This window comes from Aulonocara sp. 'chitande type north' Nkhata Bay, linkage group LG12 (assembly GCF_057382095.1).
Source record: "Aulonocara sp. 'chitande type north' Nkhata Bay isolate Kocher_YH1m ecotype deep benthic linkage group LG12, A_spYH_male_GT1.1, whole genome shotgun sequence".
Classification (NCBI taxonomy): Eukaryota; Metazoa; Chordata; class Actinopteri; order Cichliformes; family Cichlidae; genus Aulonocara; species Aulonocara sp. 'chitande type north' Nkhata Bay.
In genome coordinates, this window is record NC_141355.1 from 15806495 (window position 1) to 15819163 (window position 12669).

At 43.3% G+C, this 12669-nt stretch overlaps 1 protein-coding gene across 2 annotated transcripts in view; it reads left to right on the forward strand.

The window, feature by feature from the left end:
* hectd4 (HECT domain containing E3 ubiquitin protein ligase 4) overlaps nt 1-12669 on the forward strand; it is a 40650-nt gene that overhangs the window by 16891 nt on the left and 11090 nt on the right. For both annotated transcript variants that reach the window (XM_086313818.1, XM_086313819.1), the window contains exons 32-64: nt 92-258; nt 442-588; nt 680-864; nt 987-1140; nt 2101-2381; nt 2511-2697; nt 2796-2877; nt 2990-3192; nt 3350-3485; nt 3573-3755; nt 3887-4051; nt 4141-4310; nt 4537-4652; nt 4747-4850; nt 4943-5104; nt 5266-5414; nt 5553-5632; nt 5927-6090; nt 6206-6443; nt 6553-6689; nt 6776-6902; nt 7330-7467; nt 7921-8057; nt 8140-8300; nt 8383-8564; nt 8658-8863; nt 8961-9091; nt 9221-9426; nt 9534-9713; nt 10050-11443; nt 11537-11744; nt 11824-12047; nt 12470-12615. In XM_086313818.1, coding sequence (XP_086169944.1) covers nt 92-258; nt 442-588; nt 680-864; nt 987-1140; nt 2101-2381; nt 2511-2697; nt 2796-2877; nt 2990-3192; nt 3350-3485; nt 3573-3755; nt 3887-4051; nt 4141-4310; nt 4537-4652; nt 4747-4850; nt 4943-5104; nt 5266-5414; nt 5553-5632; nt 5927-6090; nt 6206-6443; nt 6553-6689; nt 6776-6902; nt 7330-7467; nt 7921-8057; nt 8140-8300; nt 8383-8564; nt 8658-8863; nt 8961-9091; nt 9221-9426; nt 9534-9713; nt 10050-11443; nt 11537-11744; nt 11824-12047; nt 12470-12615 — 6650 coding nt within the window. The remainder of the gene's footprint in view (nt 1-91; nt 259-441; nt 589-679; nt 865-986; nt 1141-2100; nt 2382-2510; nt 2698-2795; nt 2878-2989; nt 3193-3349; nt 3486-3572; nt 3756-3886; nt 4052-4140; nt 4311-4536; nt 4653-4746; nt 4851-4942; nt 5105-5265; nt 5415-5552; nt 5633-5926; nt 6091-6205; nt 6444-6552; nt 6690-6775; nt 6903-7329; nt 7468-7920; nt 8058-8139; nt 8301-8382; nt 8565-8657; nt 8864-8960; nt 9092-9220; nt 9427-9533; nt 9714-10049; nt 11444-11536; nt 11745-11823; nt 12048-12469; nt 12616-12669) is intronic.

Here is a 12669-nt window from a genome sequence, read left to right on the forward strand (position 1 = left end):
CTTTAAATTTATTGTTTGGCATAGATGCATTCAAATAAATGGATGGAATTCTGATTTGCATTAAGGTAATTTGTAGCTCTTTTGTCTGTAGGTCTCAAGCAGTAGTTTCCTGTCTGCTGCGCAGACACGTTGGCGGCGAGGCAGCACACGAAAGCAGGCGCTTGTTCATATGAGGGAGTTGCTCACTGCTGCTGTTAGAGTTGGTGGAGTCACCCACCTAGTAGGACCTGTCACTATGGTACTGCAAGGTGGACCAAGGTAAGACTAGAGGAGGAACAGCAAATGTAAATTTGAGTGTACTCTGATTATGCACACTGATGAAATATAAGAATATATATATTCTTGTAGTTATGATTTTGAGCTGTCAGGTTAAACTATAAACAAACATTTGGAATTGTGTTTTTTTTTTTTTTACTTTTTGTTTGTGTGCCATCTGTGCAGGATTGAGGAGCTGACCTGTGGGGGAATGGTAGAGCAGGTGCAGGAGGCCTTTGGGGAGACCATGACGTCTGTAGTGTCACTATGTGCACGCTACCCAATTGCTTGTGCCAACAGTATTGGCTTACTTTGCACAATCCCTTACACCAGGCAAGCAAACCTATTTTAACTTATCTCGTTTAATATTCCTGCAACCAAGGCCTTGATTGCTTACCCTAATTTTTTACTTGTGTTATCATAGGAGTGAGGAGCAGTGCCTCGTTCGCAGTGGGCTGGTTCAGCTTATGGATAGCCTGTGCAGCTTAAGTGGGCAGAGGGAATGCAGTTCAAATGAAAAGCAGACCAAAAAACAGAAGGTGGCCACCATGGCTTGGGCAGCCTTTCAGGTGCTGGCCAACCGATGTATTGAGTGGGAGAAGGTGGAAGGTATGAAAAGTTTGTAGATACTTTGATCAAATTCCTAAAAGGCTTTTTTTTTCATGCTGTAAGATGAAATATTATGATTATTGTGATGATGGATTAACAGTCTTTGCTTTTACTCTTCAAAGGTGGATCTACAGATGCAGTTCATTCAGGTCTGGCAAGACAGGTATCCAGCCTGCTGACCAATCACCTGGCAAGAGCCACAGAATGCTGTGGGAATCAGGCAGCCGGCAATGATGCGTTACAGGATGTGCTCAGTCTGCTCAATGATCTTTCCAGGTAAAGTTTATCTCATGTAATTTTTCTGTGTGTTTTGGGTGTTCATGGTAGCACTGTCATAATGTAGTAGCTAAAAGAAATGATGAGAAGCCATGATGTGTAGAAACACTGAAAAACTTAAGTTTATTTATCTTAGCTTTTGGTGGATCAAGATTTTTAGCATGGACATCTGCTGGATCATGGTGATTATAACTGGGATATAAAATGAGATAAAGACTGTAATAAATCTAATAAAATCTAATAAAATTCATAATATATATTGAGGATATTAAAATGTAATTTATTTTTTCTTAGGGACAAAAGCAAAGTGAATAAATATTACTGATATACACAGAACTCTAAATATCACATTGCTATATTAGGGCACCAATCTGCAGTGACTTATTAAGCCAGCTGCAATACCAGACACACCTGGGACTCGAAGCCAATGATTGAGTAGTGCACTCTAATGGAACAGCTAGCGGTAACTCATGGTGCAGAGAGAAGCTGAGAAGCCACAGAAAGAGTTAATAACAAATCAGCAACTATACCAAGAATTAAGTCCTCAACAGTCAGCCTCCCTGCAGTTCTTGCAGTTCTACAGCATACTGTAATAACAGCCAAACAAGAGCATGTGAGAGACAGAGAGAAAAAAAACTCCAGTTCACTTTGTGGTTTTGTTTATCGAAGTGAGTCTCCAAGTGTGTGAGAGAAGTAGCTACAACAGTAGAAAAATGAATGCTGGTAATAATGGTCACCTTACCTTAGATGATCTGAGGCTGAAATGTAGTAGTTACTGAAAGAGAGGAGAGGCATAAAAAACTGGTATTGAGACTGACTCTATAGCTATATTGGCCTTGGATTGTGCGCCATGTATTATCATGTTTTTGTTTTTCTAACACTTTTTTTTGGTTATTAATTATCACCTGTTTTTGTATATCGCAACACCGACAATTCATACAGTGTATGTTTATGTTTTAGGAGCCACATAGGGAAAGCTATCCTGAGCCAGCCAGCTTGTGTCTCCAAGCTCTTGTCTCTTCTGCTCGACCAGAGGCCCTCACCAAAGCTAGTACTTATCATCCTGCAGCTGTGTCGTGCTGCCCTGCCGCTCATGAGTGTGGAGGACTGCGGTAATGTGGCTCTGCCCTCGTGGAGCTACTCCATTAACACGCTAGATGCTGAGCAACAAGATGCCAATGATCCAGCCTCGCGCATTGCTGCCTTGCTGCTAGCCAAGCTGGCAGACTATGTAGTACCAGGTTTGTCTCTCTTACCTAGAACCTCTAAATGCTGTCCACCATCTGAATAAAGGCAAAAATGGTAAAGCAACTATACTGGATGGTTATAAAATTGTCTTCTCCTTCTTATTCCTATATTCTATTTGCCAGGCTGTCAGACTCTTCTCTCACCCAGCTCCTCTGAGCCAGACACAAGTCTCTCTCGTGCCAGTTCCAAAGGAGCTCTCAAGTCTGATGATGTTGGGGAGGAGGGAGAGGCAGTTGATGGCAAGCTTTCGATTTTTATCCACAAGAGAGAGGACCAGTCATCTCATGAGGTTTTACAACCACTCCTTAGGTATGATTTCACCTCATATCTTTGTTTTGGGTTTACATTTGCAAGCTTACTCTGGGTGTTTCTGACTTTACTGTTTCTCCACTCTTTCCAAAATGTAGCAGCTCTGAGGGGCGTCCCTTTCGACTGGGTACTGGAGCAAACATGGAAAAAGTTGTAAAGATGGACAGAGACATGACAAAGGTAACTTAAAAATAACTAAACCAGAACCATAAAGTGCCTGTTTTTTTGTTTTTTTTGTTTTGTTTTTTGTAACTGCCATCTTTATCTCTGTCCTATTTTAAATGTTATTTAGAGTGGATGCTGTGAGGTGATTACAGAAGAAGCATCTGCTGCCCTGAGGAAAGCCAACAAGTGGGCCCAGTCTGGTCTGATAGTGAGCGTTGGTCCACCTGTGGAGACTTTAGCCCAAGAGACTGCTGGGGGCATTACTGCTGGCGACAAGAAGAAAACTGCTCAGACTGCTGTTTGCAGAGACAGGAATGCCGAGTTGGCCAGGTGCTGTTTCTGTGATTTAGACATTTTATACAAAATGAATCATTTAATATTTGCAGTCATATTTGCAAGTGGATACTGCCAGGTTGTAGGTGTATGTTGCAGATACATATTCTGATCTTTGGTTGTAACATTTCTTCTTAAAATCTGCCTTAATTAGGTCAGACCCGGTACGCCCATTTATCAGTGGCCATGTTGCCAACAGCATGGCTGCAGAGGTCATAGCCCTGCTTCATAGTCTGCTCACTGCTCCTGAGTCCAACACTGCTCAGATCTGGACAAGCACTGCTGAGAAAGTAAAGCATTATCCTGTTTCTTACCTCCATATCAATGATTATACTTGATATTGTTTGCTGATAGTGTTTCTCATGGCTGTTTTGCAGGTTCTCTCCCGGGCGCTAATGTTTATCCCTCAGCTGGGCAAGTATGCTGAGAGTATTCTGGAGAACGGCAGCAGCAGTGGCAGAAAACTGGCTAAACTGCAGGCCATTGGCAGACAGGCTGTTGCTGCACTCTGTGCTCTTGGAGGCTTTAAAGAAACTATCAAGATTGGTTCTGAGGTTCAGGTTAGTTCATATATCAAAGATACCACACATTATTATTGCATATATTTATCAAGATGGTGTGATCCAATCCATTGAAACCACTGAAAAAATGAACTACTGTCATTTTTTATCGTGCTTCCTTTGCTCTGCAGGTGGTAGGTAAAGGAGTGCTGGGGAGTGTGGGTATAGTTATGTCTATAAATGAGCAGGAGGGCATCGCTACTGTGAAGTTTCCGTCTTGCGAGTATAGGAAAGCTTGCAAAGCTTCAGATATCCTGACAGTACCAATATCACGCCTCTGCACTCCCAGATCTGAGGTAAGAATTCCAACAATAGGTTATGTACAGTTCTTATTATAGGCCAAAAGTGGCAATCTGATTGTCACTTTTGGCTCTCCCCACAACAGGCTCTTCCTCTCTATAAGCTATCAATCACAGAGAAGGTGGTACAAGCTGTGCAGTCTATGCTTCTGCCACAGGAGGGCAGTCTCTCTATTCACACTTCTTTACCAGCTACCGGAGATGGCTCCAGCCCGGTAATGGCTGCAGTGCGCTTGCTGGCTGAAATCAGAACTAGGTGAGTAAATAGTAATGCAGGTAACCTTGTGCATTTTGTCTGATTGGTCAGGTCTGTGTCAAAATATCTTGGGGTTTGAATTTGGAATCAACTTTTGAACTTTTTAGTCTGAGTCTCATACTTGCATTATAAGGGGAAACTATCTTATATTTAAAATGTAAACCCCTTCAGACTGGAGCATCATTATGTGATATGATGTGATGTTGTTGTTTTTGTTTTTTGTCAGGGCGTGTCTGGTGATGGCCCAACTTCTAGAGGACAGCTCCTTCTGTGAAGAGTTCATTCAGCAGTGTCCGGCTGCTGTTGAGGTTCTCAACCTGGTTGCCCAGGAGTGCAGCCCTGGTGAGCATATACAGATATGTCATCAGCTGGTACTTCTCAGCACCATACCAGTTTAGCAACTGTGTGTCTGACACATTTCTGTCATCTTGTGCAGGAGAGCGCCTTGGCATGGTTGAAGCTCAATGTGAGAGAGTAAGAATGCTGTATCGGGACTGTGCTCGTCCACCACCTCCACCACTGCAGACGGACAGACGTCAGGTAGGGGCTCCTAAATACATAGACAAATAAATACATAGAGGTTATTTTGGGCTCCTTCTGTCTTTTCACCTTTGATCTGCTTGTCTTAACAGCCAAAGGAGATTACTTGGTGTCCATCCAGAGTTTTCCCTCCAGTCCGTGCCTGCATGTTTTCATCCCGTCTGACCTCTGTCACCTTCTTGGCTGATCCAAGTGCTGGAGGAGGGCTTCCCAGAGGCACTTTCATCTACGCAACCTCTCCCGTACCAGTTCAGGTGGGCACATCAGAGGAATCCACTCCTGCAGTATTTTAGTTTGTTTGAACAAATATCAACGATTAGTATGAAATATAATTATTCACTTATAATTTATTTATTTATAATTATTTACTTGGAGCCTGTCCATAGTTTAAACTTTTCTATCTTTGTCCTTGCAGGCACCATCGTTTTACTGGGAGATAGAAATTGTCTCCTATGGAGACTCAGAGGAGGACAGTGGGCCAATTGTGTCTTTTGGTTTTGCACCTGAAGCAGAGAAAAGGGATGGAGCATGGACCAACCCTGTTGGCACATGTTTGTTCCATAAGTATGTAGCTATTAAAGCGAAGATACTCCCTTTGGATTTCCTCTGCTCTGTTTCTCTTACTTGATTGCTGACTGCTTTACTCTTTTTTTTGTCATGCTGTCTCTGTGTGCTTGTCTCCTCTCTGTCTGTGTGTGTCAGTAATGGTAGGGCAGTGCATTATAATGGCTCCAGTCTGCTGCAATGGAAGAGTGTCAGGCTGGATGTGGCTCTACTTCCTGGTGAGACAGTAGCCAAAATATCTTTCTTTCCATATTCAATCGATCATTTCTTTTGTTTGATTTACACAGCTTGGAAATCCATACGGCAGTCTGTTATGGATTTGAAATAAACGTTTTACATGCAATGTTGCTTACCAGGCTGCTCTTTCAAAAAGCTGATTGAAAAGCATATCTTGCTTTCTTAACTTAATCTAACTTGAGCTGTTTCCTATGTTAGCATGTTTTAAAATGTGTCATGACCTGTTCACATCAAGCCATTACTGAGATGTGGATGTTCCATCTGCATGAACACAGGTGATGTAGCTGGAATTGGATGGGAGCGTTCTGAGGGCACTCCACCTCCACCTGGTCAGGCCCCTAAAGGCAGGGTGTATTTTACCTATTGTGGTCAGCGGCTTAGTCCCATTCTTGACGATGTAGCTGGTGGAATGTGGCCCCTGGTACACATTCAAAAGAAGGTGGGTTTCTGCTAAAAAGGGCTCATTTATATTTGAACTGCTCTAGGAAAATGTACTGGATTATTTATATGCATGTATATATTTATATATTGACTTTCTCTATATTCCTTTGCAGAACTCAAAGATACGTGCCAACTTTGGAAGCCGGCCTTTTGCATTTGCTGAAGGCCAAGCACACAGAAATGCTGCTGACTTGTGTGTAGACCTTGCAGAAGAAATCAGTGCAAATTTTGAAGCACTGCCCTTTGCTATGGCCTCAGACAGCGATAATGATGCAGGCGCTAGTGTTACTTCGGACTCTGGTTCTCATGGACCCCCTTGTCGGATTGCAGCTGTTGCAGTTGCTCAGCAGCGTATGTCTCTTGTCATCTCGCATTCCTTTTCAATAATTTTTTTTTCTTCCTTGTCGATTTGTATTTTTGCCTCATAGCCTAGTAACCTTTGAATATTTGGCTTTTGCAGAGTACAACAGTGACCAGTCCTGCCTTTATAAGGTGGAGCTGAGCTATGAGAATCTGGTCACCTCTGGACCCGACCCACATCCTCCCCCTATTGCTGATGATGAGAGTGATGATGAGGATGATGATGATGTTCCAAGAGTAAGAAAAGTCTGCAATGCTCAAAATTGTGTTGGAAAAAGTTTTAAGCTTAAGTATTTCATGACTGAATTTTGATTTGACTTCAGGAGGACCACTATGCCCTTCTGGTGAAGGCATGGGAGACAAAAGTGTTCCCCACAATTCGTAGACGGTTCCGTAACGAGGCTGAGAGGAAATCGGGCCTGGACCAAATCAAAGGAGCTCTGCAGCTGGGTAAATAACTTATATTACAACATGGCCAAAAAAATCTTGCGTGCCACTGCAGCTTTCCATGACAATAAACACTTAACCTGTGCTGCTTTAACTTTATGACCCTTAAGATGTTTTTGAAAACTAAATGGAGCGTTAATTGCGTCTAAAAGTCAAAATAATGTCATAATAGGAAGAACGTTTTGTACATGTTTATTTAACCGCCTTAAGGTTTATTGCTGATAATTTAGGTTCACTCATAGACCAAGGAATTAAGTATCAAATCAAATCAGACCTCAGTTTTAATACTACATGCTTTAATGTGCTTCATGATTTGATGATGGGATTCTTGTCATCAACCCTCATTAAATAGATGTCTGAAGTTATAAAATTAATCACTTACCAGACTGTCTACCTGTACGTAGAGCTGAGACGCTGTTTCTGGTTTCAGGTATGGTTGACATTGCGAGGCAGACAGTGGAATTTCTGTATGAAGAGAATGGTGGCATTCCTCGAGATCTCTACCTCCCAACTATTGAGGATATCAAGGATGAGGCCAACAAGTTCACTATCGACAAAGTCCGCAAAGGTATGAAAGGAAATAACATTATTTCATGAAGCACACAAAACAAAGTCTTTAGACATCTGTACTAATATTGCACATAGTTACTTTTCACTTGCTGCCACTAGGCTTGAATGACCTTATTGTAATTTCTAGTGGGGAAAAAAAATCAAATGTATATACAGTGGTCCCTCGTTTATCACAGGAGTTGCGTTCTAAAAATAACCCGTGATAGGTGAAGTCTGCAAAGTACCCAGGAGACACGGCATGAGATTGATTGACAGTGGTCTACAGCCAATCAGGACACAAACACAATGTGCTGTTAAAAAAAACAAACAAAAAAAACATGCAAAATTGCACAAAAAAAATCCACAAAACAGCGAGGCCAGGAAAGGTGAACTGCATTATAGTGAGGGACCACTGTAATATGATGTGATGTCATTTAAATGATCCTCGTGGTGATGTACTGTTTCAACACAGGCTTGACTGTGGTCATCCGATGTCCTGACAGCAACAATACCAACAGCACAACAGGGGGAACAGCACTGCCGAAATTTGCCATCAGGGGCATGTTAAAAACTTTTGGTTTGCATGGTGTTGTGCTGGATGTGGACTCTGTAAGTATACTCATTTACCATTATAAGCGTTTTCTATCTTAACAACAAAGATGCTGATGAACAAACTGTTTGCTTTGTTAAGGTGAATGAACTGGTACAGGTGGAGACATACCTGCGTAGTGAGGGTGTGCTTGTCAGGTACTGGTATCCAATTGAAATGCTGGAACGCCCACCTGCTGGATCTCGCCGTACTGCGGCTAATGGCTTGGTCTCATTAGACAGTAGCAACATTCAGATTCACAGGTAACATGTGAATCCAATGAGGATAAATATGACACGTCTACATGCTGCACAGAATCATTCATGCAGCTCTGCTTTATTTTAGGGAACTTCTTCGCTGTGAGAGTGCACTGGCCAGATTATACTGTCGCATGGCCTTGCTCAACATCTTTGCCCCCAAGAATCCGCACACCTTCACTCGTCTCTTCCACATACCTGCTATCCGTGACATCACCTTGGAACACTTGCAGCTTCTATCTAACCAGCTGCTGGCTCCACCCCTCCCTGGTGAGTGTGGCTATACGATATTATAATGAAACACCTTAATACCATGTGCATATTCTATTAGTGGTAAATGTGACAATTTTTTTCTTCCTGCAGATGGCACGATCAGTTCAAGTTCTGTTCTGCTGGCTCAGTCAGTATTGCACAACCTTGAGGGCCAAAGTTGCTCCCCCACAGACTTGTTTTACCAGGGCAACGCTCAGCCAATCCGGGAGTGGTTGACAGTGGCCATCACCCGTGCCTTGCATCAAGGAGAAGAAAGCTTACTTGAGCTTACAAAGCAGATATGCTGCTTTCTACAGGTATGTTCTGCCAATCTGTTATTAATTTAATACATGTATCTCAGGGTGCATGTTTACAAGCTGTTACAACTCTTACAATTGGGGTGATTCTTGACAGAATGCACCAGAGCAGTTTACATCTGAGGAGTTCCCAGTGTCAGAATCCAAAGTAAGCATGGATGTCAGCTTTCCAGGAGCTGCATTTGTGATCGTGTCCTGCAAAGAAAGCCAGCTAGGCTGTCGTAAAGAGTGAGTTATAGTGGTTTATTAAATAACAGCTTTAATAAAATAAATAAATAAAAAACATAGGAGAGAAAACTTAAAAACAAAATCAAATTGATAGCAAAAATGACATCTTAATCTTTTCTACTCCATTAGCTCAAGTCTGTACAAGGCCCCTTGGGCTCGAGTCATGGTGTATGGCCTGGGTCACAAGGTGCGGAGAAATGGCCAGCTGAATCTGATGGAGGCTGTGTGTTATCCTCTGGATGCTTCACCTACCAACACAGGCCTTATTCCCCCACCTACCACCAATCAATATCCTTCTGTTATGATCCCTACTGATAAAGTGCACATCAAGCTTGGTTAGTATCTAATTCCAAAGGGAATTTATATACGCTGCTTTAGCTGTTTTGTGAATAAACTCTGTACCCATTAAATGTAATGAAGTATCCCTTTGTCTTAATTGTAGGGGTGTCCCCCCCTCCTGGTGCTGTGCTGGTGTTGCACTCCTTGCCACTGGAGTTTCCATTAGCCATGGCATTTGCTGAACAGCTGCTAACATGGAAGCTGGGAGAGAGCAGTGAACGATCAGAGGATGAGCTGGACACAGTTCCCTCATCTGTGCTGCTACAAGTGGTAGAACTACTTGGTAGGAGGAATATCCATTGTGACACCATTTAATGTGCATGTTGTATTTCATTGCCATATTTCTGTATCCCTGTCATATAGCAGTTGTAGTATTACATTAAACACACAAATGTAGATTTCACCCATTAAATCCTAAATTGTGAGATTTCAAAAAAAGATTTCAAAATCCTAAATTGTGATATTTAGTTTTAAATTTTTATTATTCATTTTAATGTCCTTTTAGTTAGAAGTAACAACTCAAAGCTTACGAACCTAAGCTATAAGTCACGAGACATTTAGGTGCATAAAGATTTCCCAAGATCCCAATTTTGATTATTTTCTTGGTCGTTGTTCTTAGGTGGTTTGGTTTGGACAACTGATCTGGCTCCCTCCATCAAAGAACTCATCTTTCACTTGTTAGCGGAACTTTTGCGGAAGATCCACCAATTGGAGCAGCGCAAGAGCCCTACTGGTCTATCAAGTTCAATTGCTCTTTTGCTTAACCCCTGCCTCGCAGTGCTCATGGCCCTGCAGACAGAACTCCGAAAGCTCTATGACCGGGAAACTCAGGGATGGACTGCTGGAGGGGCTGGAGCAGGGGGGTCCTCATCCGGAGGCATTGCATTGGCCCTGGGTGCGGAGCAGAGTCGATTCTCCACATACTTTCATGCCCTGATGGAAGTGTGTCTGGCTGTTGCAGAGGTGACACTTCCTCTCAATGTTGGCGGCTCTTCAGTGGGAGCGCTGTCCTCCACCAGTGCCCCTAACCTTAGTGATTCTTCTTCATCCTCATCATCATCCCCAGGCCAGACACCGCAGAGCCCCAGTTTGCTATCAAAGCGTAAGAAGGTGAAGATGAAGCGTGAGAGAGCAGCAGCTGCAGTGGCAGCAGTGTCTGGTAAACGGGGAAGTGGAGGTGCAAGGCTGTCAGAGAGTGACAGTGCCCTGCTGAACATGGCAGGTAGTAAACCTGAGGACATGCTGTGGTTCCACCGCTGCCTTACTCTGCTGATGATCTTACGACACCTTGCCAACAAGGACCCACAGGGCTTAAGCGTAACCAGCGATGCAGTAACGGACGCCTGCCAGGCTCTGGTTGGACCCACTGCTCACAGTCGCCTGCTGGTGCTCTCAGGTATTCCCACGCACCTGGAGGAGGCTGTTGTCCGTAATGCTATCCGAAGGGCTTGCAACGCACATGGGGGGCTCTTTAAAGATGAAGTCTTCATTCCTCTCCAGGAGGAGGACCCCAAGAAAAAACCTGGGACTGGTGTTGCAAGCCTTCAGGATGGTAAAGTGTGTCCTGAACCTGAGCGCCCCTTTGCAAACAACGGAGGTCCCGAGAGTCCCGACAGCTCCAGTAGTGTAACTCCAGCTATGAGTGTGAGTGCTTCAGCTTCTACCAGCCAGACCTCTATCTGCAGCTCCTCTCAGGGGGTCTCCCGCACTGCCAGTGAACTTTCCGTCGATCAGGAGCTTTTAGCTGTCCCACCTCTCACTCCTGCGGCTGCAGCTTCTGCCATTACATACCCCCAGCAGGGACTCCAAGAGTCACAGACAGTTTCTAGTCAGGAGAGTCTAGATACCTCCCTGTGTAGCACAGGGAGTCTTGGGAGTCTCGGCAGCTTAGGGGAACCTGTCGACAGTGCAGAAACGCCATCCGCGTCAGATGGGGGCTCTATGCACACAGTCACCTCATTAGAGAGCAATGCAGTCATGGCCAGACCCATCAAGGGTTACGCTGTCATTGAGGTGAGCTGATTCAAATCGTTATTATTCCATCTGATTGATTTTGTGCTTAAGATGTTGAAAATGTAAGGAAAATTTCTCTTTTGGTGACTATAGGTGCGTTCTCGAGCCAAAGTGGAAAAAATTCGTGCCAGTCTTTTCAACAGCAGTGACCTGATTGGCTTGTCCAGCCTGGAAGGTGAAGAAGAACTAATGGAGCTGACCAATGAGGAGATCCTCACGGCTTCCAGTGTTAACCAAAGCCTGTTTGACACACAGGGAAGCTCTGCCCTTGAAGACTACTTCTTGGAGAAAACAATCAAAGGTTGTCACTTAACTACAATCACATATTTGCTGCTTTTAGTTTTCTTACTTTGTCTAAATTAAAATTCTTCTGTTTGAAGGTGACAAGCTTGTACCTGGAGCCCGAGATGTCCTCACAGATATTTTTAAGAGCTGTGTCCACTCGGAGCAGATGCTCAGCCTCACGCCAGCCAAGCCCGTTAAAGTGTCTGACATTTACCTCAGCAAGGAGCAGATCAACTCTCAGACACCAGGCAACCTACTGCATACTTTCTTCACCAATGTTCGACCTCCCAAGAAAGTACTTGAGGACCAACTTACTCAGGTATTAAACAAGTGCTCAACAGTAAACTTGTGAATTCTTTGATATAGTTAAATCAAAAATTTGTTAGTCAAATGGCTGGCTCGGTTTTAGTTTGGACTGTCACCTCACAGAGAGAAGGCCCTGAGTTTGAATTAAATCAGGACCTTTTCTGTGTGGAGTTTGTATGTTCTCCCCGTGTCAGCGTGGTTCTCTTCAGGTTCTCTGATTCCTCCCACAGTTCAAAGACATTGAATTAGTGGGGCCAGGTTAAATGCCCCTAACCTGAATTCGAAAAATTGAAGAAAATGGATAGATGGATTACTATAATTCAAAAAAAATAATAATAATAATTTAACTGTAATTTAATTTAATTGACCTTTTTGTTTTAAAACAACTTTTCAACTTTTGTACACAACAACTTACAAAATGTTTTATTTTTTTAGATTCTAAGAAAGTATGGCACTCCTAAGCCAAATAAGAACAAGTACAGCAAGGCAGGAAAAGAGCAGCATCAAGGCAAGGTAGTAAGCACCAAGAGGCCCATCACCAAACCTCCCACTAAGGAAAAGTCTGTGCTTAACAGTGTCAGGTACGTCACTCACTTTTTGAACGGTAACTACATGTATAGAGGCATAAACACACT